Here is a 24,346-nt window from a genome sequence, read left to right on the forward strand (position 1 = left end):
ACGCTAAAGGTTCATAAAGGAACCTTGGTAACAAGCCAGCTTCTAATTTGAACCCTTTTGCCACAATAAAGGTTTTATAAGTTCAACCTTATGATTATTACAAGTTCATCTTTGAACTCTAACGGTTTCATCTCTTCTAAGAGTGTAGGCTAAAACATTTAAAATGCAAAGTCCTTCCCTTTTCTCCCTAAATTTCCAATACAATTTAGAGGTGCAAGTTTCCAACTTCTTTCCATTTACTTACCTCATTTATCTATATTTAGACATTTGATTGAAAATTAGTTTATACGTTTCATGAGTCCTAACAGTACTTTTAAATCTTCCCTCTTTTTCTGTTATAAATTCACTTCTTGAATATTGTAGCCTAATAATTTCTGCATTTATCATCTGATTAAGTTTACCATCTGAAGGCCATTAGCCGCAATCGTCGCCAGGTGCCTCTAATCTCAATAATGACCACCCTGCCTCTTAAACTGACTATAAATGAGGTCGCCTGAGCATAGTACGATATAGTCTAATCTTTCACCTAACGAAACAATACAATGGCGTCTGCTGGGCTTCAGATTTTGGCAACTGCGCTTGCAGCCATTGGCTGGTTGGGAAGCATTATAATTTGCGCGCTACCAATGTGGAAAGTGACGGCGTTTATCGGCAACAACATCGTGACTGCTCAGATCTTCTGGGAAGGCTTGTGGATGAACTGCGTGCAGCAGAGCACGGGTCAGATGCAGTGTAAGGTCTATGACTCTATGTTGGCGCTTCCTCAAGATCTCCAGGCTGCCCGTGCTTTAGTGATCATCTCCATCCTCGTGGCATTTTTGGGAATCCTGCTGGCTGTCGCAGGAGGCAAATGCACCAACTGTGTTGAGGATAGAGACGCAAAAGCCAAAGTGGGTGTGGCAGCAGGTGTTTTCTTTCTTGTGGCTGGCGTGCTCTGCCTGATCCCGGTTTGCTGGTGCGCGCACACAGTCATCCGCGATTTCTACAATCCCATTTTGAGTGAAGCACAAAAGCGTGAGCTGGGAGCATCGCTGTTCATCGGATGGGGCGCTTCTGGTCTTCTGATCATCGGAGGCGCGCTTCTCTGCTGCCAGTGCCCGAAAGGTGAAGATCGTGGTTATTCCGCGAAGTACTCTGCTCCGAGGTCTGCTGCCAATGGGCGCGCATATGTGTGAAAATCGGATTTCCTGGACTTGAAATTCTCCTTTTATGAAGGGAAGAGACTGAATTGTGTACACTGTTATTCCATGAGGTTTTTAAATTGTAATAAATGTCTTAAGCTTTTAACATTTTGTTGCGTCATCTGCTTGCCCAAAAAAATTGTTCTGTGGAACAAGACATTGACAGATACAGCTGTAACTATTGGTTTCCCCCAAGAACCTTGGACGAGTCACTTCAATTGTGCAACAGGTTCCTAGGTGTTGACCGATCCTGTTACAATTCTTCACAAAGCCTATTGGGAGCTTTAAGAGGGGGTTTAGTTTCTGTTCGCTTTAAAAGTGTTCTGCAGGGTTTGCCCAAAAGTAAGAAGTTTACTTGCCCTCATATTCTGAATTTTGTAACCAAAAAAACATTAGCCAGCATTGACCTCAATTGTATGTACACAATTACTGAAGCTTCTCAACCTTTTTTAACAAGGATAATTCTTTGGCTAAGTGTTTGCCTTAACTGTTTTCTGTGTGTAGACTCACATTTTTCTTTTCGTTTGCTTTAAATTTACAAATGCTTTACCATGCTTTTATTATTCCCTGTTCATCTTGCGTGGCCATCCTGTGTGTAGAGAAATCAAGTTGAGCAGGAAACCATGCATGGCTCCTCCCTTTACTTTGCTTTTTGTTCGACTACCAACACCTGATGCACAGGGAAGAACATTTAGTTTGTCAATAGACCTTCGCTGTTAAAACTGCATGCGTAGTGCTCCCTTTTTATCGAAATGTGCAGGAGCCTTTTAAAAACATGAAGAGAAGACAGCTCTTGGCTATATTTTTGGCTGTTGTGGGTCTGTGTGGCAGTATTCTGGTCTGTGCGCTGCCTATGTGGAAAGTGACTGCGTTCGTCGGAGCCAATATTGTGACTGCGCAGGTTTTCTGGGAGGGTTTGTGGATGAACTGTGTTCTGCAGAGCACCGGTCACATGCAATGCAAAGCATATGACTCCATCCTGGCTCTGACTCAAGATCTCCAAGCGGTTCGAGCTTTAATCTGTGCTTCTATCGGCGTAAGCGTGGTTGCCATTGGATTGACAGTTTTTGGGGCTGAGTGCACCAACTTCTACCGAGAGGAGCGGTTAACCAAAGACAACATTGGAATAACAGCTGGGGCTGTCTTTATAATTGCCGGTGTCTTGTGCCTTATAGCTGTTAGCTGGTCAGCATATGGCATCATTGTGGAGTTTTATAATCCTCTAGCAACAGATAGAAGAGGAGAACTGGGAGCCTCGATCTATGTAGGATGGGTGGCCGGTGTTCTCCTCATCGTAGGTGGTGGATTGCTCACAAGCACATACTCCAACCGATGCTGTTAACATTTGTGAGATAAACTTCAAGTGACTCTGCAAGATTCTTCAGATTACTGTGTCAGTAACGTGGGATGGTTTCGTATCTGAGAGGACATTTCTCAATGGCCTAATACCATGAACTGTATTCAGATGCACCAAAATCTAAAGACATATTGATTTAATGTTATAGATTGAAGAATTTTTAGCACTCGTGTGTAATTCAATGAATCATTTCAATATAAAAAAGAATGTTATGTTATTATAATAAAAATAATTTGCACACAAGAAGTTCTTTTCTATCGTTTAGAAGTGCATTTCTATTATTCTAAGAAATTTAAAACAATAGAACTGAATAATAGAGACTGTTGTATAGGCTCCTTTAAACGTTTTCATGTAAATGAATGGCGATGTGTTCAGCTGCCCAATGAATTGTTTCACAGCACCAAGGTTTTTACTGGATCCCCAGCAACATTCAGTGAAGAATTTTGAGTCTGTCTCCAGCATCTACTGTAAATAAATGCTGATTCACAGTGGCCCAACAAACATGTGCACCAATAATGCGATTATTTTCAATAATCAGAGTAAGGACTTGCAGTTTTAATTATTCTGATTATTTGCTATAATATACACAGTACATACTATGCTAAACAACACCAATGCAGTTTTAAGACACAGTGATACACAAATATGAGGAAAATGTTTCCGCGGCGTTTGTGAACGCTGTCAGCGCCTTCACGCTGTTTCTGTATGAAGAAGGAGCAGAGACTGCTGGCAGCCCGGCAGCGAGTTGTGTTGACGGTAAACTTTAGATGGTCACGTTTACCATGCATCTGCGCTTAATGTTGTAGCTCATTCTAAGGCAATAAAAACATAAGGCTTCATTATGTAAGGTCTTTATACACCTCTGAAGACAGTTATGTATATTATATTGCCTTTCTGTCAATAAAATTAAACACTGGTTTTTACAGTGTATAGCATATTTCATTATTTAACCTAATCTTTTAATCTTTTTGTTTACTCAAGTAACTCGAAAAAGCATGTTACATGCTTTAAGGATAGTCAACTAATTATCAGTGCAGTGAATCAATTTCCTATCTTAAGAACAATAACATCTGACACACACAAAATATTTAAACATTTATGTCTGTGGCATGTTATCGGCAGAAATTACACAAACCCTCTGAAAACTGGGGTCTGAATTCATTTTTTGACCGAATTTTATGAAGGAAGACAATAGTTTAAAAGAAAACATTTATTAGTTTCCGAACAGTGTCTCGAAACAGGTCGGACAGCTTTGGTCTGAACATTTACAATGACCAGTAGAAGGAATCAAGTCTAACAGGTAAATTCTGAAAACTGGTTTCTATACTCAAACCCTGCCCCATTTTTTAGCAACCTAACATATAACTCAAGGTTACACTTAACACAAACATTTCAAACAGTCGCTGAGGCAAACAGCAATTCACGTCCTCCTGGATTTTTTGTTTTCAAGCTAAACGACACTGAAAGTCATGGTGTCCAAAGGACGTCAAATATTGGGCATTTCCCTGGCCATCCTCGGATTTTTGGGAAACATTGTCATCTGTGGCTTGCCCAGCTGGAAGGTATCAGCATTCATTGGAGCCAACATCGTGACCTCGCAGAACATTTGGGAAGGTCTGTGGATGAATTGTGTGGTTCAAAGCACAGGGCAGATGCAGTGTAAGGTCTATGACTCTCTGCTCGCCCTTCCTCAAGATCTGCAGGGTGCGAGAGCCTTGGTCGTTGTTGCCATCATCGCCGGGGTGTTTGGAATCCTCCTGAGTATTGTCGGAGGGAAGTGTACCAATATTGTGGAAGACGAGGCATCTAAGGCAAAGGTTGCAATCGCCAGCGGGGTCATCTTTATTATCGCTGGAGTTCTTGTTCTCGTTCCCGTTTGCTGGACAGCGAACTCCGTAATCAGAGACTTCTACAACCCCACATTAGTTGACGGCCAGAGGAGAGAGCTTGGGGAAGCGCTTTACATCGGCTGGGCTTCTGCTGGTTTGCTTCTCCTGGGCGGAGGTCTTCTCTGCAGCTCGTGTCCTCCAAGTGATGACGTTCCACACAATGTGAAATATTCTCAGGCCAGATCTGTGAACAGCAGCAAAGCTTATGTTTGAAAAGGAAAGCATTCGGTAAGGAATTGAGAGGAAACTCAGAGGACAATCACATTTTAAAAGGACAAATTGATTTTGTTAAAAAAATACTGAACAAAATGTTTATTAACACAGATTGAAATTGTTCATAATTTGTACCTTAATTGTGAAGAAATTTGCAGAATATATGAACTTTGTCACTGTTGTCTAGTACGGTGATCGTGTCACTATCCCTTTTGTGCCCCTATATTCTGGAAACCCACAACCCCCCAGGGGTTCTCTGAATCTAAATCTAAAATCTGAAAATGTGTGTGTGCAATATAAATCTGCTTTCATTAGGAAAAAAAATTATTTATTAAAATGTTTTTTGAAATGGAACAAAATGCAGCCAATAAGAACCCAGTATATGGGAACTACTTTACTGTTTAAAAAACATCTTAGTGTAAGACCTGAATAAACTGGCTGATAAAATGACGATGCTGCCAATTCAAGGCAATTGTTAGCTACTTAGAAGAAACATATAACTTCGATTTGTTTCTCAAAAAATAATTCTCATCATCAGGTATTGTTTTTGTTATTATTCTTACATATTTTTTTATTACTAACACTTCAATCTAGAAAAATAATCTAAACATGTGGTTATAATTGTTTGAACGGTATGTGTGTACAATGTATAAACTGTATATTCTAAAACATCTTTCATTTAAATAATTGATGTAGGCTTACTTAATACTTGATTGGGCTATATATGAAATGTTAATTGTTTTGTAACTAAAGTGACAATTTTTTAAATAAAGAATTCGAAAATCTGATTATATTCATATTTTATATTTGACCACCTTATGAAATTAATTTCCATTATGCAACACAAAGACAAATGCCGTGAAACCAAACTAACTAAAAAGGTATTTTCCAGTCAATAATTTAAATGTAAAGTTTTATTCATAGTTTCAGTTCCTGTTATCATTTGAATCTTTAAATATATACAACCTCAGTGCACACTAAAACATGTGGGGTTATTTCAACCCAGCATTGGGTCAAAAATGGACAAACCTGACGGTTGGGTTAAATTAATCCACCATCTGGTTTATATTTGATCCAACAATGGGTTAAAACAACCTGCCGTATTAGGTTGAAACAAAGGTTAATTCATAACCAGACGGTTGGATTTGTAAATCTTTGACCTAACGCTGGGTTGAAATAACCCAACATATTCCTCACTATGCCCTGTTGTCCTCTTGCCAATAATCTTGCTATGACTATCCATTAGACAAAATTTCTTATATGACTAGAAAAATATGTAATGGATAACTTAACTTTTTTTATTATGTTATGATAAGTGTCTAATGTAACAAACTGTTTGGTGAGTCATTTTTTTATACAAGTCTGTATAAGGTAAACTGAGGGGAAATTCTGACAAAAAGACAACAATCCTGTTTGGCAATTAGGTATTGACATCATGAAATAACTTTCAATCTTGTTATTTTGCCATTTATCATTAAAAAATCACATATAATCCTATGTTTATTTTTTCTTAACACATAAAATGGCACATAAAATAGGTCAATGCCTGGCATGAGACATAAAACACAAGACACATGACCTGCAAATCAAACTTTTATGTCTGAAAACAAGTGAGATACAAACACCTGAACAAGATCCCATCCCCAACTACACAGTAGACCATCTACCACTATACACGTGATCCGCCCACATCATCTAAACCTATGAATAGGAATCTGGTTAGGCTGGTAATGTGAAGGCCAATGGAGGCATGGTCTCATTTACTGCACACGCCTCCTCATAGATTCTTTTTCAGCACATAAACACCTCATGACTGTCACTAGAGTGAAAACTCTGCATACAGGAAAGGTCCGAGAGAGTGTGCATGAATAATGAAGAAAAGGCCTTTGCTATGAATGTGAACAGAAGGAAGTGACCTCACTCAGGAACGGTTCTGTGGAATCTTATTACAAGAGAAGAATGGAGGGCATTTCACTTTAGGTTTGGAAAGACATGCAGACCAAAGTCAGACATCATTACAGAAAGACCAACCGAGATTTAGCTGTGTGGACATTTATTATTTAAAGGTTTTGAGTTAGATATGGCTTCCCTGGGCATGCAAATGCTGGCCAGTTCTTTGGGTCTTTTGGGTTGGGTGGGAGCTCTCCTCTCCTGTTTCTTCCCTATGTGGCGTGTCACAGCCTTCATTGGAACCACCATCGTCACCTCAGAAACCATGTGGGAAGGCATTTGGATGAGCTGCGTGACACAGAGCACAGGCCAGATGCAGTGCAAACCGTATGAGTCCACGCTTGCACTCAGCTCGGATCTCCAGGCTGCCCGGGCCCTGATGGTGATGTCCATTCTCACGGGAGCGGCGGGCCTGATTTTGGCCTTCCTTGGAGGAAAGTGCACTATCTTCCTGAGCCGATCCAAAAGGACCAAAGCTAAAGTGACTGGGGCTGCTGGCGTCACGCTGATCGTTGCTGGCATTCTTTGCTTGATTCCCGTGTCATGGTCGGCTGGCATTGTGGTGAAGGCATTCTACAACCCGCTGCTGACTGATTCGCAACGCAGGGAGATCGGGGGAGCTATATATTTAGGCTGGGGTGCATCTATCATACTAGTTTTAGGCGGTGGAATGCTGTGCACCTCAATCTGCACAGGGAACACAGTGGATGACGATGGACCTTCTGTGAAATACTTGGTCGTGCGTTCTTCACGGGCAGGATCCAGTATGGCGGGTTCACATAGGATGCGACCTGTCTCCGTGAGGTCGGTGCCGAACAGCGCTCCTTCTGTGAGGTCACAGTGGAGTCAGAAAGCACCTTTGAATCATCAGAACAGATTACCCTCCATAGGCTCAGATCATAGCAACCCATCGACGACAAAGTCACAGCTTGCAAGAGCTGAGTCAGTAGCAGAGTCTGAGCAGTGTGAGCGGGCGTCAACAAACTCTCAGCTGACAAAGACAAGTTTGGATCAGACCCTGACAGCCTCTGAACCAAAAGACACATCTGAAGATCCTTCAAAGACATATATTTGATTTAGGAGACCTTGAGTTGATACTGAAAGATCCTATTAGAATGCAATAGGGTCTTGCACTTGGACAATCATATATATGCCGCAGCACTGTGAATTTTGCATTATTTAGAAAATATAGAATTGTTATAAGCATTTTTAGACTTGAAAAATGGAAAATGAAGGATGGCACTAGCTTAGCTTAGATGAATGTACTTATACTCTATACTTTACACTACACTTAAGTGCAAATAATGCTGAAGATGATGATTTATAATGTGAATTAAACAACCAAAGTGATCGTTCTGTCATCATTTACTCACCCTTTTGTCATTTCAAACATGTATGACTTTCTTTCGCAGAGCACAAAAGAAGATATTATATACAATCATTTGAAGAAAGTTGGTAACCGAACAGCACTGGCCTCAATTCACTTCTATTGTATGGACACAAAACCAATGCAAGTTAATGGGGCCGGTTAACAACATTCTTCAAATGATCTTCTTTTGTGTTTACATTTAGTCATTACATTCTGCGGAAGACAGTCATACAGGTTTAAAATGACAAGATGGTGAGTAAGTGTCAAGTTCTAAAGATTAACTTGCGATTCAGTTGTGTTTTGTCAATATTTTGTCTATTTTCACAATATATATGTGTTCATGGATGTAAGTGGTAAAAGTTTCCCCCCCTCACTAAAATAGTAGGTCTGTTAGCATAGTTTTTTTTTTCATTTGTAAAGTAACCTTGTTAACAAACGTATGGAAATATGCCAGTTTCATTCAAATATCATGTCTTTTTTGTTAGGGAACTTGTAGAAATAACAGAGTTCTGGTTGAAACAGCCTCATAAAAGCACTCTTACATTCTTGGCCACATCTGTGCTCCTTCAAATATGCTGGACAATGGCTTAGTTCAGATTTTTCAAGGGAGGAAAGAACACTCTCTTCATTGTTTGTCTTTCTTCTGTGTCAACTAGCGCTGCGTGAAACAGCAGATTCAGTCCAAACCGGTTTAACAGAAAGTGTCAGCTCATGAAAGCATTTACATATGGTCATTTGAAAAGAACTTTAACTGAGTTTCAGTAGGTGTGGGGATTTCACAGTTTCTGAGTTGTTTTGTAGTTGTGCATTTTGTTTATAAGTTATAAAGTATAAAATGCCACTTCCTTAATGCCTTCTATAAGAGTAATAGATCTGTGTATGTTTGTAATTTGTTTATTTATACAGACACGTTTACATTGATCTCTTTACGGTATGTTAAAAAGACAGACCGTGGATGTTTATGTATTCACATATATAATTTCATGTAAGCAAAAATCAGAAACTCTTAAACAGAAGTTCTCTTTGAAAAAATAATTCATTAAAATGTTCCAAAAAATATTCAAACCAAACAATGTGTTTTATTTGTCACATGACACCCGTGGAAGCTTCTGAAGTTTTACTGGCTGGAGTATCGAGGAGTGGCCAAGAGAAAGGTTAGATGTATCCGGGAGATGGTAAATTTGTAACCACACACCTCAGAATCCTTCTCTCCAAAACCTTTTGATGTTTTTACACCCTCCTTGTGGTTTTTCAAATAACTGCATTGTATAACAGGGTGATTTATTTATTGACAAAACCATAAGAATGGATTATGTTTTGACTTGACAAACATCGACTTGAATGCACAATAAAAAAAACTGGATTTTTGAAAATAAAAAAAATCGGAGTTAACTCTTCAATAACCTATCTCGTCAAATGCTTCTGCAATAATACCGCCACCTGCTGGTGGACTCTAGAAGAATTGTTACCTGAACAGGTATTTTATCATTTGTTGGTCTTTGACACAAAGCTCAGACTGTGGCACCCATAGGTAAGCCATACTGGGTCATATGTACTCACGGAGTGCATTTAAAACATTTCTGATACAGATAAATGGTGCCTGTAATGTATCCGTCGTCCTGGTGTGAGACGGCCCTCTCCCACTCCTCCACCTCAACAACAGTCAGACGTCTCCATTTGTCCTCCTCTTCAAGCGTTTTAATAATTTTCTCCAGCTCAACTTTGTACTTCAGGTTATCTGCGTTTCCTCTGGTGGTCATGCACACGTAGCCACCTGTTAGATAGGATGAGGAGATTTAAGAACATTTGACATTTACATTAGACCTATACATTCGGATGTTCATTTTATTTCAGTAAAAAAACTCAGATATTCTCTTGGAAAGTACTACAGAGTTTGTTCGTATAATTTAAAATGCAGTTTAGTTAAGTACACATTATGAATGCATAAACTTGTAAGCATATAAAAGACAAGAAATACAACTATTAGTGAATAGATTGATCAATTATATACCATTATATCCCATTAATACACTGCGAGTCACTTTTCGGACTAAAGAAAAACATCCTTGAACATACATTTGATTAAAACCTACATTGATGTACTTTATAATAATTCTATATGGCAAAATTACCTTACCTGGTTTTGTAGCTTCCCACATCTCTCTGATGACTGTCAATGGCACTTGCCCAACGCTCAGAGCTCCAACGATGATAACAATCTCAAATGTTGCTAGGACAATAGCATAATGTTAAAGTTGTCATGCTGCTTATCAAACATACAGGTTAAAAGATTAAGATCACATTCTTCTAGTTTTAATATCTCAGGTACTAACTGTTGGTTGAAACTATGCAATAAAAGCTCTAGAATGGTCGTAATCTGGCATCCAAAATAGACATTTCTCAAGCAGAAATGCAGTTGTTGAGTTACTTTGGGAATTTTGAACTGAAGTCCTTACCAGCTTCAACAGGAAGGGGATCCTGTCCAAGCAGACATTGTTTAAACTGCTCATACAGTCCTGATTTTTTAGCCAGCTCCAGCATCCCTAAACTTCCATCCACTCCAACAAAGTGATGAAACCCCATTTTCTTCAACTTTCCTCATTCAAATGGGAGAGAAAACATCATCTTATATTTAGCAGATCTACTCCATTCTAATGTCTATCATAAATCAAAATGAAGAAATGCGTACATGTGCAGAGACCAGGCCTGTACCACAGGCCACATCCAAGACAGAGATCTTCTCTCTGTCACCTTTGAAAAATGAGCTGACACACTCTGCTGCTAAAAGAGGAGCACGATAGTCCAGCAGCGCCACATCCTGTTAAGGCAAAAAATGAATAAACAGTTACAGGAAAAGGAACAAAATAGAAAATTCATAAAAATGTACCTGCTCGTAGTTCTCAGCCCAGCTATTGTAGAAGCCGACCTTATCCTGGGTATCTGTGTTTTTATGGGCCGACAGGATGACGTTCCTCACGTCAGAAAAGTTTCGACTGTTTGCCATTCCTTTAGAGACATGATTCCATTTAACACAAGATTACGAGACAGATTGATAAACTCAATAAAAAATGTAAAACCCTTTTCTTGGAGTCACATTTAAATCACTCTACTGTTTTCCTTTCATTCTCCTTCCTGCCAGTAGAGGGCGACAAATAAAATCAACAACAAAGTGCTGCTAACTGCCTCCTCAACATATTGTTTACAAGATAACGTCAGATTTGTATGCTAAAACCGTCCATTTTATGATTTAATAACAAAATGGGCAATTTTTAAGAGTTTTACATAGCTTCCGACTTACTTGACAGTGATTTTCATGTAGGGGAGTAATAGAGTCTACTTTGGGTTGTTGTGGTTTTGCGGAGACTCATCGCCCGTGGATCGGGCCTATTTCAACACTTACACAAGGTAACTAGCTTTAATTTCATCTAACTGGTTTCTTTAATCCTTGCTGTTTAAAATAATTGTTTCTATTCCTCGTAATATCGACCAGAGAGGTAAAGAGTTGGGTAACGTTAGAATTAGCAACATGCTAAAGATCATCAACAGCGCGTTTAGAGTTTATCAGATGTGGAAAGAACCAGTTAACGTTTTATGATAACGTTTATCATTTTATGTCAAGTTTTTAATAGAAAGACAAGGTTTATGAGCTCGTGTTCTCACTTGCTGGCTATAACTGGGCAACGTACTAAGTAACATAGTAGCAGCCTACCTACCTACCTTCCAAAGGCGTTGTAAGATTGATAAAATAGTTTGTGAGCGATTATTTATAGCATTAAAGTCATATTTTGCATGCATGGGACTGACCTGTAGTCGTTTGACACCGTATAGATTACTTGTCATCTGCAATGTGGGAGCAGCATTAGTGCACAGATGCTGCACTCACTTGAATAGGACTTAAATTGGAGTTACTTTCGATTTGCACACACACACACACATATATATATATTTACCATGAGGTTATTATAGTAAAAGTGTATTTGACAGTTATATGTTTATTTGACAGATGATTACAATTTGTTCATATGTCAAAACCCCCACAAAGTCTATCTGATAGTCTATAATGAGATTATGATGTTACACATAGTATACATTACTCAAAGAATCTAAAATATATGGTATTGCTGAAAGTAGACGTAGGAGCCTGGGGAAAAAATAGCTTATTTAAACGAAAGGTGGTCTGGGGGATTTTGTATAACCACAGTTTTACGACCAATGTCATTGTTACTAGTTGTTGTAAAATAGTAAAGAAACAAACATTTTTCATCAATGCTTTATTGTTTTAGGTGCTTTAAAAGCGAAAATGTCGATTTTGGGTCTGAAAAAGAAACAACCAAAGACTTTTAAAGTCAAGGTTATCACCATGGATGCTGAAATGGAGTTCAGCTGTGAGGTAAACAACGTGTCTGTGTGTGTTTGTTTCTGTGTCCTACGTTCTGTATTTGCATGTTTTCTTATTAATCTATGTTTTACAGGTAAAATGGAAAGGGAAAGATCTGTTTGACTTGGTGTGTCGGACCATTGGACTGAGAGAAACATGGTTCTTTGGCCTTAGATATATCGTGAAAGACACGTATGCCTGGCTGAAGCCTGATAAACGGGTGAGATGTTGGTTCACTGTGTACATGGTCTGCAGGTTAACATAGAGATACGCTGACATGTCTGTTGGATTAAATCCATATAGGTTTTGGATCAAGAGGTTCCAAAGGACTCTCCGATAACATTTCATTTTCTCGCCAAATTCTTCCCTGAAAAAGTTGAGGACGAGCTTGTGCAGGAAATTACTCAACACCTTTTCTTCTTACAAGTATGTGGGAGTTATGCTGGTGAATTTGGCATCATTTCTCTTTCTAATGGTATTTTATGCTGTGCTATAACTTCTTTTGGGGGTTTTGCAATGAGTGATTTTACTTTCTATGAGAAAAAATGTTTTACAGTTCTTTTTTATCTTAACCCAGGTAAAAAAGCAGATATTAGATGAGGAGATATTTTGTTCTCCTGAGGCTTCTGTTCTTTTGGCATCATATGCTGTTCAAGCCAAGGTACTGATCTATTTGAGTATTTGCATTTAGGCATTTCATTATATAAAACATATATAGCCTATGTTAAATTTCACTCTCTGTTTTTGCAGTATGGAGACTATGATCCAAACTTTCACAAGCCAGGCTTTCTTGCTCAAGATGAGCTCCTGCCCAAAAGAGTGAGTCACAGGTTGATTCTATTTCATTTTTCAATTGCCAGCAAATTCAATCATTAATGTGATGTTTATGATTTTGTGGTGATGTCCAGGTGCTGATGCAGTATCAGATGACAGCAGACATGTGGGAAGAGAAGATAACGGCTTGGTATGCTGAACACAGAAACATCACAAGGTAAGACTGCATTCTGTTTGATCTTTTAAGCTCCCTTCACACTGACCCTGTAACCGAGATGCATTTGTGTTTGCAGGGATGAGGCAGAGATGGAATATCTCAAAATAGCACAGGATCTGGAAATGTACGGAGTGAGCTACTTTTCTATTACGGTAAATCCCATGTTTTTCTTTATTAGAAATGTTGCTTTGCTCTATAAGCGTCTACGTGTATTTTTTTGCGTTCCAAGCAGAGGCTTTGAGAATACTTGACAACGCTGTTTTTTCTCTCTGTGTTTTTATGGAGACTGCTTGAAGTGATGATATTGGAGATTGTGTAAAATAAATATCTTGTATTCTGAAATTTTACAGCAAAATAAGAGAGACACAGAGCTGCTTCTTGGAGTTGATGCACAAGGTCTTCATATTTACAGCCCCAACAACAAGCTCAGCCCCAACAAATCCTTCCCTTGGAGTGGGATCCGTAACATCTCTTACAGCGAGAAAGAGGTCAGGGTACCCAAATTGTTGAGGCCACATGTATATATAAATCTAATGCATGCAAATGAACAGATTTACTGCAAAAGAGACAACTTTGTTCAAACGTTTTTTGTCTCTTCCCCTTTGATCAGTTTACGATCAAGCCATTAGACAAGAAAATGGAGGTTTTTAAATTCTACTCGTCTCAGCTCAGAGTTAACAAACTGGTGAGTCAATTAGTATGAAACAGACTGGAGGTTTTTAATAAATGTATCAAAACAGACGCATCATTCTGTCATTTGTGTTTCTTAGATCTTGCAACTGTGTATTGGGAACCATGACCTGTTTATGAGGAGGAGGAAAGTGGATTCCATAGAGGTGCAACAAATGAAGGCCCAGGCCAAAGAAGAGAAGGCTAGGAAAAAGGTCCGCTTTTCATTAACATAATGTTTGTTTTATTAACCTTGGTCTGTTTTACTTTGATCACATTTTGTTCTTTCTTTAAATGTTTTGTTATGAGCGTTCATTAATGCTAATGAACATTACACTAATGATGAGCACTGATGTGCGACGTACAGCAGTTAAACCGATCGGTTGTGGTCAAATGTGTGCGTTCAGATTGAGCGTCAGATTCTCGCACGGGAGAAGCAGATGAGGGAGGATGCCGAACGAGCAAAAGAAGAGATGGAACGTCGTCTGTTTCAACTTCAGGACGAGGCTCGAATGGCCAATGAAGCACTAGTGAGTTTTGACATTCTTGAAATTGAACGTCGCCAAAGACATTGCTTGTAATATATTACCTCTGAGCAGTATAAAGTATGTGGATTGAGTTCTTCAGACATAAGTTTGAAATAGAGGGGTATTAAAGTGCAAACCATTGTTTTAGACCCCTATTAGAATTCCATTCATGGTCCGAGACTCCCTGAGCTTGATCTTGTAAACCTGTCTTATCTGTCTTTCTGCAGCTGCGTTCGGAAGAGACGGCCGACCTTCTGGCAGAGAAAGCCCAGATTGCGGAGGAGGAGGCCAAACTGCTGGCTCACAAAGCGGCGGAGGCAGAGCAAGACAGGAATAGGTTGGAGGTCACAGCCCTTAAAACTAAAGAGGAGAAGAGGCTGATGGAGCAGAAGATGAGAGAAGCAGAACAACTGGCGGTTAAACTAGTTGAACAGTCTGAGAGGAGGTGGGTCGTGATATTAATTTACCTGGAAAATTTTAGAGAAATTTAAGGGTAAGATTTCTCCTACGCAGCTTAACATGCAGGGTGCGCGAATAGCTATTAGTAGGTTGATAATATGTCCAAACACTGTCGTGTTATCGGAATCAACCTAGCATAACAGTTTTTGTTTGTTTATTTTATTGTTAGTTAACTTGATGCATAAAAATGATTTCCATTTCATTTTTGTCACCAGACTGAAAGAAGCTGACCACCTGAAACAGGACCTGAACGAGGCTAAAGATGCAGAACGAAGGGCTAAGCAAAAACTTGTGGAAATCACTAAAACAACATATCCTGTAATTTTTTTCTACAAAACTTAAAGGGATAGTTCACTCGAAAATGAATCTTCCGTCATTATTTACTCACTCTCTTGTCGTTTCAAACCTGTATGGCCTGCTTGGTAACCCAAAACTTTTGGTAGCCAAACAACGGCGGTATCCATTCACTTCTATTTTATGAACACAAAACCAATGCAAGTCAAAAACAGAATTGTAATTTTTAGGTAAACTATCCCATGAACAACTATTCTGCTTACAACGTATTCAAAATGTAATTTGGGTCATGTTTTTAGTTGCTAGCAGCATATTCCAGCCCTCCTCCACCCGCTGGGCCAGAAAGTATGGAAGTGCCTGCAGACATGAGCAGCTCCATGCGAGTGGATTTCAAAGACTCTGATATGAAGAGACTTTCGATGGAGATTGAGAGAGAACGGTATGCACTTGACGATGTCAGAAGGTGTGTGTAGATCTGTTGAGAAAGCAAAACCGAATGTATACGTTGCCTTTTTGTGTGTGTGTCAGGCTGGAGTACATGGAGAAGAGCAAACATCTTCAAGATCAGCTAAAGGAGCTGAAGTCAGAGATTGAGTCTCTGAAGTTGGAGGAACAGCAGCAAGCTGGAATCTACAGCCTCAGGAGTTACGCTGAGCCTCCGTATATTCCCCACAGCAATGTAAGAGACACGCATGATGCTTGCTCCGAATATATTTTGTTCATTTTATATATGTTGTTTTGCGGTTATATATTTATTCTCATGCATAACACCTGTTTGCTACATGTTTAGAATTTGCATAATAGGAAAAAAAGAGATTGGATTGTTCTTATTCTTCGCTGTTTGTTACAGAGAAATTCTGCCTACATGGCTCAGATGGGCTTCAATGAGGAAGTGTGAAAGAACAATCCAGCTATTCTTTTCGAAGCAGGAGGGTCTGGAGCACTAAACATTACATTAAGATGCAAGCACAACTTAACGTGCCCAAGTAATATATTTCTTGCCCATATTTCCTCTTTTATATCTCAACAGTTCAGGTATGGTTATGTGTACACAAGTCGTATTTTGCTAACGCCACAATTGGTTTGGCAATTGTTTTGTGACTTGTTCACATGCCTAAAATGTATGGGAATACATATTAATGCAGATGCAAAGGGATATTTTGGATACATATAGTGTCTTCAGAATGATAAATCAAGCTTGCTTGCTTTTTTAAGATTGTAATCCCACCTGAAATACTACATCTTGCTAAACTCTTTTTTCAGCGTGGGGTGCTTGAACAACTTAACAACTAACTTCCTTTAACTATGTGCCTTTAACCCAACACATGGTTTAAGGTGATATATCGGTGAATCTCAATTGATTTTCAGCGTTTGCATGTTTTGGAATGTATACTTGTGTAGGTAATTTATATTCTCCTAAACACTCTTGTGCCTTTTAAATAAGCTTGCACTACTCAATGAGGTAAATGATCCTCTACCAGTACATTCTTTTATCACAGTATGGTTCCTGTTCTACTAGTGATATATGAGGCTCTGCAACAGTGCCAGCTGTAACATTTCTGTCTTATGCAAGAACAGAGGCAGATTGATGGCCTCTCTGTTTATATGCGATGTTATTTATCCATTCTGGCTGACATTTTTTATAGTGTGTTCGCTGTACTAATAGAGAAGTGCCTTTATTAGTTTTTTCTTCTAACATTTGTGTACCTAAAGGCTGACGCTTAGGGGGTTATTGTTGGAGGGTTATGAGCTATGTGGACATTTCAGCACACTACACAAATATTTTTCCTGGAGTGGTGAACATTTCAAAGTTAAGATTTTCTTTGATCCTTAAGTTATAGAATAGCAGACAGAACTCGGACATCTCGCCCTATTTCAACACCTCGGCACTTTAAGCTGAAGGTGCTATCTAATACTTTGTATTACATTCTGGAGCAATATTTGTGCTTAATACACATTTATTGCGAAGTCTTACTACGAGTAGTTATAAACATTCCTGTGTTATCACCAGCGTGTCTATTTGCACACTAGCTTGACTTCACCAGGCAATTGTTCATGTTTTAGTGAATGTTGCAAACATCTGCCAGTCCTGCCCAGTGTTGTTTTTACTCGGCTGCATTACTACTTTTTGTAAAGTATGAATTTCATAACCACATGTGTAACTGCACAAATGGATTTTACTTCATGTTTGATTTGAGTATCTATAAGAGTACAGTATTACTGCCTATCTTATTTGTGCCATGGATACAGACACATATGGTTCATATGGAAGCAGTCATACAGCAACCTTGTATGTGCAGTGAATTGTAAACCAACATACAATAAACTGCGAATGTGGAATTCTGTATTGTGCTTTGTGTTTGCAAATGCTGTAGACGTTTTTAAGGCTAAAACATCAAAGAGTTATTTTTTAGGACAGGCCATTCCAGAACTTTTTGTGAACTCTCTTATGTTTCACTTTAGAACATCAAGTACATCCAGAGTCTCCTGTGGTCTTAGTAAAATGTAGAAAGAGTCTCAAGAGAGCTAAAAATATGTAAACGTTCAGAATCAGTACCATTCACTTCCTAAAGATGGCATGGTGCAACAATTTATGATGGATGACTTACAATATTTTATGTTTACAGATCATTTCACACTTCACTGAGTTTGTGGATTGAAGACGAGCAGCCTTCATTAAATTCTCTATTGTATAAATGATAATGATAAATTATTTTTAAATGAAAAAAATCTGCACGTTTTGCTCAGAAGGTAGGTCATATAGGACTAGGTATGCTGGCATCTTCTCATGGGTTTGTTAAATGTAGGTCCTATAAACCAAGAGGTTGATCAGTTGAGACCATTCTCTCCTAAGACTTGTATAGGGAGAATTGATTGATCCGCCTGTTTAGGAAACACAGAACCAATGAGTCCAATTATCAGCCAGGAAAAATCATTGAAGAGTTTCCTCGAAGTACACGAACGGCACACTCTACAGCCCCACTATAACCCTTGTGTTAACTGAAAATTCATGACATGCAAATACAACCGAAAAACATTTTGGTAAGGTAATTTCACAAGTATTCAACTGTGTAAAAATTATATTCTAAGTTGCATCGTACTTAAATCCTACGGAATACAATTCTAGATGACAGAATAAAGAGAATCTTAATGGTTCCATTATTATGTTGTTTAGCATATTTGTATTTTGTCAGGCGCTTGGTGCTTGGTGAATGAAGGAAATTGTCCTCCTCCGGCTAAACAGTTATGGATAGATTTATAAGACACTTCAGTGATGCATCTAATACAGGTTGTATTTTTTCAGGTTTATGATATAACCCTAATCAGTTTCCACCCACAAAAATTGAATGTACAGTGAAATATGAATGTGTCTAAAGCTGTATATTTTGTCAAGCATTATCATACGTTACACATTCAAGGCCATCTGGCATAGAGTTGTAACAAAAGCGGAAATCTGTGTGACTTCAGAAAGACAAACTTGTGGATTAAAGTCTATCGTGTTACTATTGAAAATAACTTTTTTCTGATTAGATTGTGTTTCAATTTCAGATTGTTTTAGAGGACGGTTTTGAACCATACGTGCTTAATACCATTGTGTGCTATAAAATAATCCATATTTCATTACAGTGAAACAGAAAACTGGCCTATTTGTCATAAACGCATTCATATTTTCTTTTGAAGTTACCTTACGATTTATCAATATAGCCTACCTGTTGTTAAAAATTGAAAAGATATGCTCCATGCACACTTTATTTGAAAGGGGAAGACCCATCAAATGCATCATTAACAATTTCTTCTTTGCAGTACAAACACGTTTAGGACCAGCATATCCCTGATCTGGCTAATTCGCATGAATTCGTGCTTTTTCTAATCTTATGTTGAATAAGCCACCTTTGTTACAAAGATTCTTTGTTACTTTTATATAAAGTAACTGATGTCTATGATGTATTGAAACATATTTGTTTACTTTATCTTTATTATTCAACATTAGATTGGGGCTTTTTAGACACAAGGCAAGAATCAAACAGTGAAGGACAAGGTTACATCTGTGTACATCTTTAAGGGGAGGTGGGGTCTTTAATTCATTGTTCAAGCGGTGAGTCACCAGCGTTTTGTACCCCATACAGCCACATTGTTTCCATTCAGATCTATCGTGGTTTGCCGGTTAAAAACACATGCAGATTTGTACTGTCCCATTTCCATCCCTGATGTATTTCTTTTTACAACCTTTACCTTAAAAACGTTTTGCCATTGCAGGTATTTTTGAATGTTTATTTGTTTGCAGTGCTTGGCATTATGTTCTCCAAAAGGTCCCTGGAAACTATGTGGTGTGACAGCATTTCAGGCAGATGTAGATGAGGGATATTTTATATTCACATCACTCATCTCCTGTTGCACAAACCGTATTTCATTCGAACACCTTTGTTTCCCCCTGTGCTTCTAAAAATGTTTTTTAATTCAACAAGCTGTGATTCATTTTGAGTTGGAAAGCTGGTTTGTAAATACCATCAATATGTTCAACAGACATTGATACAAAGAATGATAGAGCAGATTTCCCACAGCACATCTTAACATTGTTGTTTGGTAACATTTTATCAAGAATGTATATAGCCAGTGCTACATACAACTAACCAATCGTTATGAAAATGAAGTCTATTTTAGTCATTTCAGCATGATTGTTGATTTGAGAAGGCCTTTAAATCCACTCCGTTTATATGGCTGTAGAGTGGTACATTATGACCTCTTGCTATGAAAATGAAATGCTTGAGAATGTCTGTCTTTATTGCCCTTCATATAGTTTATGTATCTGGAGTTGTCAAGCATGCAAGAAATACAACTCAGCTTAAGGTCAGTCTCTCTCTCATCTTCTTTGGGACTCTTTTGGATGTGAATCATTATTGCTGGAAATCCTCTAATCAAGTATATACAAAGGTTTTTGATATCTTGGATTTACAAGAACAGGCAGTATTATAGGGACATGCGATTATCACTAATGATAACCTTTCATAAAACAATGTAAGTTAAAAATGTTGTATTTAAATCTTAAAATCTATTTAACTGCAACTTACTTATTCATAAGTAATTAGCACAACATCTGTCTTATCCAAATATTTTCAATCTGCTAATTACCCTTCACTTATTGTGTCTGCTGTGCTAATGATCTCTGAAACACAATGCAGCGAACGTGACTGCAGGGGCTTTCCGGTGCTTTGTTTTATGCACTACAGAGATCGATAATGCTATACAGTAGCTATCGGCAAAATGCCTTTCGTCCACATTTCCGATTTATTATTAAACAATGGGGTTCTCGGTTGTAATTGAAAAAGAACACGACAAGTTTTTCGGCACAGATTGTTTTAAAACCCCAAAGCAGTGCTCAAAGGATCTTCCAAGCAAGAACATAATTGCAGTCACCTAAAATGTGCTTTGCCAAGCATTTTCGTAATGAGGAAAAAAGCAGCCGTTGTCAAGATGGTAGGTGAGACATAGGGTATGGAGGGTAACCCGTGAAGGTCATGCAAACAAGAAAGACTGAACAATCAAAATATATTTATATGATGACAAAATTAAAGGCTGCATGAAAGTGATGTTAATTTAAAAAAAGGACAAATAAATATAAACACTGCCAATTGCAGTTTTTGTGATAATCACAGTCAACATCGTGTGGCTTTCATATGCTTCCGTTTCCGTAACGTGTCATTGCATAACATGCATACGTGTCCGACTTGCTATAATATGTCCGGCCCAAGCGTCCATTCCGGCCCCATATGTTAGCGACCTACTGGGAAAACTACCGGAACTCCAGATGACAGTCCGCCCCTGGTCACGGCTGTAGGTCGTCGGTGGGATGGCCTTTCTGGACTTAGACAGAATGTCCGCCCCGGCCATAATTAAAAACCAACCAGTACAATATGCGTGACATTTTGGAATATCTCCCCAAAATATTCCCGATGACATGATCAGCTTACTGCTGCAACAGCTAGCCCCCTGCAGTTGTTTCAATCGCAGCACCAATGCGAGCTGCCAGTACTCCTGCTGCTATCTAAGTCACGTTGTTCTTTTAACCTTTGTATTTTCCGTTTTTGTGCTCCACTGTTGTATTTTCTTTCGGACAGTTTGCCGCTATGCCATCTAGCAGTAGTGATGTAAATTAAAAAGATTGTCATGATTTCACCTGCAGCTGATTGGACAGATGTGACCCAAATGTCACACCTATCCAATCACCGGCTCTCTCAGTCTAAAATGACTCAAATGACTCAAAATGATAATAGTCTTTCTCGTTTTTATAATAGGAGAGCATATTTCTAAGATTGATGAATAGATTTCTCTAGATTTCCCTTTTGTTCTCAATACTAGTAAGTGGAATGAGAAGAACAGAAGTCTAATGCTGTTTGGAAATATTCACAGAGATTGGCCTCTAACAAACACCCACACATCAGAAAACTCATTCATACAACAAGCTCTCACAGTGGCCTAATCCCACCAAATCCTGTGTTTTTTTAAAGCGATTTATAGATATGCAGAATAGGATTATAACTGAAATCTTCACCATCTCTTGAGAATTCTGTCAGAATTCACTTCATTCATCTCCGAATAAGCAAGCGTACAGAACGGATGTCGGTCCTATTTACTGATCCAAACGTTTTTCTAGTGTTAAAGCCGCAAAGTACATAAAGCTTCAAATGACAGCATTTAAACTTAAAATTTAATGGATCTTACATAGTTTATGAACGTAAACTAAAGAATCAAAACTTTGCATTATATTAACAGATCCAATGTATAAGGTATCAGAGACAAGAGTCAATGTTTAAAACAGTTGGCTACATCATCCCATCCATTGTGAAATCTCCCAATGTCATCTCAATGTTGTTTCACAGGAGGGGAAAGGACCATGTGCTAACTGAGCTGAAAGAACATTATTATCCTAGTGTTGTGAGCTGATAAATCCCGCTAAACTTCTAAAGGTCCCTCTGGCTGCCTTCTGGAAACAATCAGCATGTTGCAGCAGGTTACAGTCCAGCCAAATTAGACATTGCTTTTCTCTACTGTCATGGCTTTAGAAAGACAGAGGCACAACACAATGTGACTTAATGCTTTTTACAACACACGTTATTCAGGAGTGTATGTTCTTTAAGGTTCGTGTCACTGGGCCCAGCAAAGGAAATGATCTGTCTACAGTAAAGAAGCACTTGCGTTGGATAATAAATACTTGGACAAATGTTGCGATGTTCCCGTAAGGCACTATTAACAAGAGGCACTTTGGCACCAACGCATCTGTCATTGTAATGCAAATCAGGAGCTCTCTCAGAGAGGACCGTCTTGTCCTGCACAACTGATTTATAAGCTTCAAAGTCACAGCTTTCAACCACATATTTGTGGCACATTTCTAAATGTTCTGACTGAACAAAATTTTTTGTATTGTGGTAGAAATGCTGTTCCTTCGGGTAGAATATAATGTTCATCTTAGGTAATACATTATGGGAGGGATGTATTGGATAATTGTAGACATTATTAAAAGAATGTGCAGCCAATTACATTGTAAACACATCACTGTTGCTTTCATAATTTGACATTGATTGTTTATAATGCCTGTAAAGGCTCATATTTCGTGTATAAATAACAACATGTTAAAGTTAAAGAGTTATTACATTTTTAGACTATTTAGACTGGCTGGCACTTGACCCAACAAACCCACTTTAAGTCCTAACAATTAAATTATGCATGCTTTTATCTTAGCCTGTTAGGTGCATATAAATGATGCATGGATCTTTAATATATTAGATTTAATAAGGTCATATATTTGTTGAGCTTTAAAGGAGCACTAAGTAATGTTTGCTCGTTAAAAAAGTTTTATGCATGAAGAACTGAATAGTACTTTTGAAAAATATGTTTAAATGACCTGAGAAAAAGTTTATGTCATAGCTGGAGCCTAATTAAAGCTGTTGTGGGTCCCCTTACGGGGGCTGATATATTGAGATCATATGACCAGCCAAAAACATGGCATAACTTTAGGGACTGTTTAATGAATGCCTTGCCTGGTATTGGTCAGTGTAGGTCAGTCTGGCTTGGTCGGTTCAACTAAGGTCTCCATAATCATTTTTAAATCTCCCCATGCGTTAAGTTTTTATCGTTGAATAATTCATGCTTTTATCTTTTATTTTGTCAGACAGCCGCATGGCTACTACAGTGTTTCTAGGTCAGAAGATGACTCATGAATAACTTCTTTAGAGACCAACACACTTGCTCATTGTGACCTGTGTTGGATTAAGTTATACAGCAATATAAAATTACAATGTCTGTAAAAGACTGTATGACATTAAATGGCTGAAAAAGGATGACTGGTGGCCAAGGTTGTGTACGGATGGTTCACCCAAAGACCCTCACCCTCAAGTTGTTCCTAACCTGTATAAATGTAATTGTTTTGTTGAACACAAAGAAAGATATTTGGAAGAATATTAGCAACTGACATTTCTGGGGCACCATTAGCTACCATAGAAGAAAGAATTATTGTAAAACAATTGTTCTATTGAACACAAAATGAAATATTTTGAAGAATTTAGGAAAACAAACAAGTAGGTCAATGGTGCCCTAGATATCTCAGTTGCTAACATTCTTCCAAACATCTTTCTTTGTTTTCAACAGACGAAAAAAAAGTATACAAGTTTGGAACGACTTGAGCGTGAGTAATTCATGACAGAGTTAATTTCTGGGTGAACTTTCCCTTTAATATGTTCGTTCCTGTAGCTCAATTGTAGTGCATCATGCTACTAACATGGCTTTGATTGCATGACATGATGAAGTGCACTGAATCTTGAACAAACTGTAAGCTACATTCAACTAAATGCAAAAATGTAAATCAATACCTTCATTGTAAACACACTGTGTCATACTGTCAACACTTTATCATAGCCTTGTTTTCACCTACAGCCTTATAAATCAAAGCCTTGTACCTGAAGCTGCAGCTGACAACCGTGCTTGATAATAGCTGTATATTAAAACATAATGCTGCTAAGTCCTAAAGGGCCAAAAGACTTCCATTAGCAAGAGGGGGTGGATTTACATTTGTAA

At 38.3% G+C, this 24,346-nt stretch overlaps 6 protein-coding genes across 8 annotated transcripts; 5 read left to right on the forward strand and 1 right to left on the reverse strand.

The window, feature by feature from the left end:
• The first annotated feature begins 512 nt into the window (after positions 1-512).
• On the forward strand, positions 513-1,285 carry LOC306911741 (claudin-like protein ZF-A89). The gene has a single exon (XM_079487303.1). The coding sequence runs from the start codon at positions 543-545 to the stop codon at positions 1,173-1,175; it is 633 nt and encodes a 210-aa protein (XP_079343429.1). The 5' UTR covers positions 513-542; the 3' UTR covers positions 1,176-1,285.
• Positions 1,286-1,956: 671 nt separating this feature from the next.
• On the forward strand, positions 1,957-2,523 carry cldn28 (claudin 28; the record flags this gene model as incomplete). The annotated part of the gene is made up of 1 exon (XM_079487060.1): positions 1,957-2,523. The coding sequence occupies one exon, from the start codon at positions 1,957-1,959 to the stop codon at positions 2,521-2,523; it is 567 nt and encodes a 188-aa protein (XP_079343186.1).
• Positions 2,524-3,925: 1,402 nt separating this feature from the next.
• Positions 3,926-6,124, forward strand: LOC306911742 (claudin-4-like). The gene has a single exon (XM_079487304.1). The coding sequence runs from the start codon at positions 4,008-4,010 to the stop codon at positions 4,638-4,640; it is 633 nt and encodes a 210-aa protein (XP_079343430.1). The 5' UTR covers positions 3,926-4,007; the 3' UTR covers positions 4,641-6,124.
• A 596-nt stretch (positions 6,125-6,720) lies between these two features.
• On the forward strand, positions 6,721-9,020 carry cldn30 (claudin 30; the record flags this gene model as incomplete). Its single annotated transcript, XM_079487295.1, has 1 exon — positions 6,721-9,020. The coding sequence occupies one exon, from the start codon at positions 6,721-6,723 to the stop codon at positions 7,663-7,665; it is 945 nt and encodes a 314-aa protein (XP_079343421.1). The 3' UTR covers positions 7,666-9,020.
• On the reverse strand, positions 8,860-11,860 carry mettl27 (methyltransferase like 27). Of its 3 annotated transcripts, none has more exons than XM_079487296.1 (6): positions 11,764-11,860; positions 10,847-10,965; positions 10,649-10,777; positions 10,416-10,551; positions 10,097-10,189; positions 8,860-9,733 (listed from the first exon to the last, which is right to left on the reverse strand). In XM_079487296.1, exons 2-6 carry the CDS (start codon positions 10,961-10,963, stop codon positions 9,516-9,518), a joined length of 693 nt encoding a protein of 230 aa, XP_079343422.1. In that variant the 5' UTR covers positions 10,964-10,965; positions 11,764-11,860; the 3' UTR covers positions 8,860-9,515. The 3 variants fall into 3 exon arrangements, with proteins under 3 accessions (XP_079343422.1, XP_079343424.1, XP_079343423.1); XM_079487298.1 differs by lacking the exon at positions 11,764-11,860 and adding an exon at positions 11,677-11,752; XM_079487297.1 differs by lacking the exon at positions 11,764-11,860 and adding an exon at positions 11,054-11,173.
• Positions 11,086-17,622, forward strand: nf2b (NF2, moesin-ezrin-radixin like (MERLIN) tumor suppressor b). The gene is made up of 17 exons (XM_079487294.1): positions 11,086-11,364; positions 12,243-12,349; positions 12,432-12,557; positions 12,641-12,763; positions 12,915-12,998; positions 13,088-13,156; positions 13,246-13,328; positions 13,405-13,480; positions 13,679-13,816; positions 13,939-14,013; positions 14,099-14,212; positions 14,405-14,527; positions 14,752-14,969; positions 15,199-15,301; positions 15,577-15,716; positions 15,806-15,956; positions 16,128-17,622. The coding sequence occupies exons 2-17, from the start codon at positions 12,260-12,262 to the stop codon at positions 16,173-16,175; spliced, it is 1,761 nt and encodes a 586-aa protein (XP_079343420.1). The 5' UTR covers positions 11,086-11,364; positions 12,243-12,259; the 3' UTR covers positions 16,176-17,622.
• The last annotated feature ends 6,724 nt before the right edge of the window (positions 17,623-24,346 follow it).

Source organism: Barbatula barbatula (genome assembly GCF_947034865.1).
Source record: "Barbatula barbatula genome assembly, chromosome: 22".
Lineage (NCBI taxonomy): Eukaryota > Metazoa > Chordata > Actinopteri > Cypriniformes > Nemacheilidae > Barbatula > Barbatula barbatula.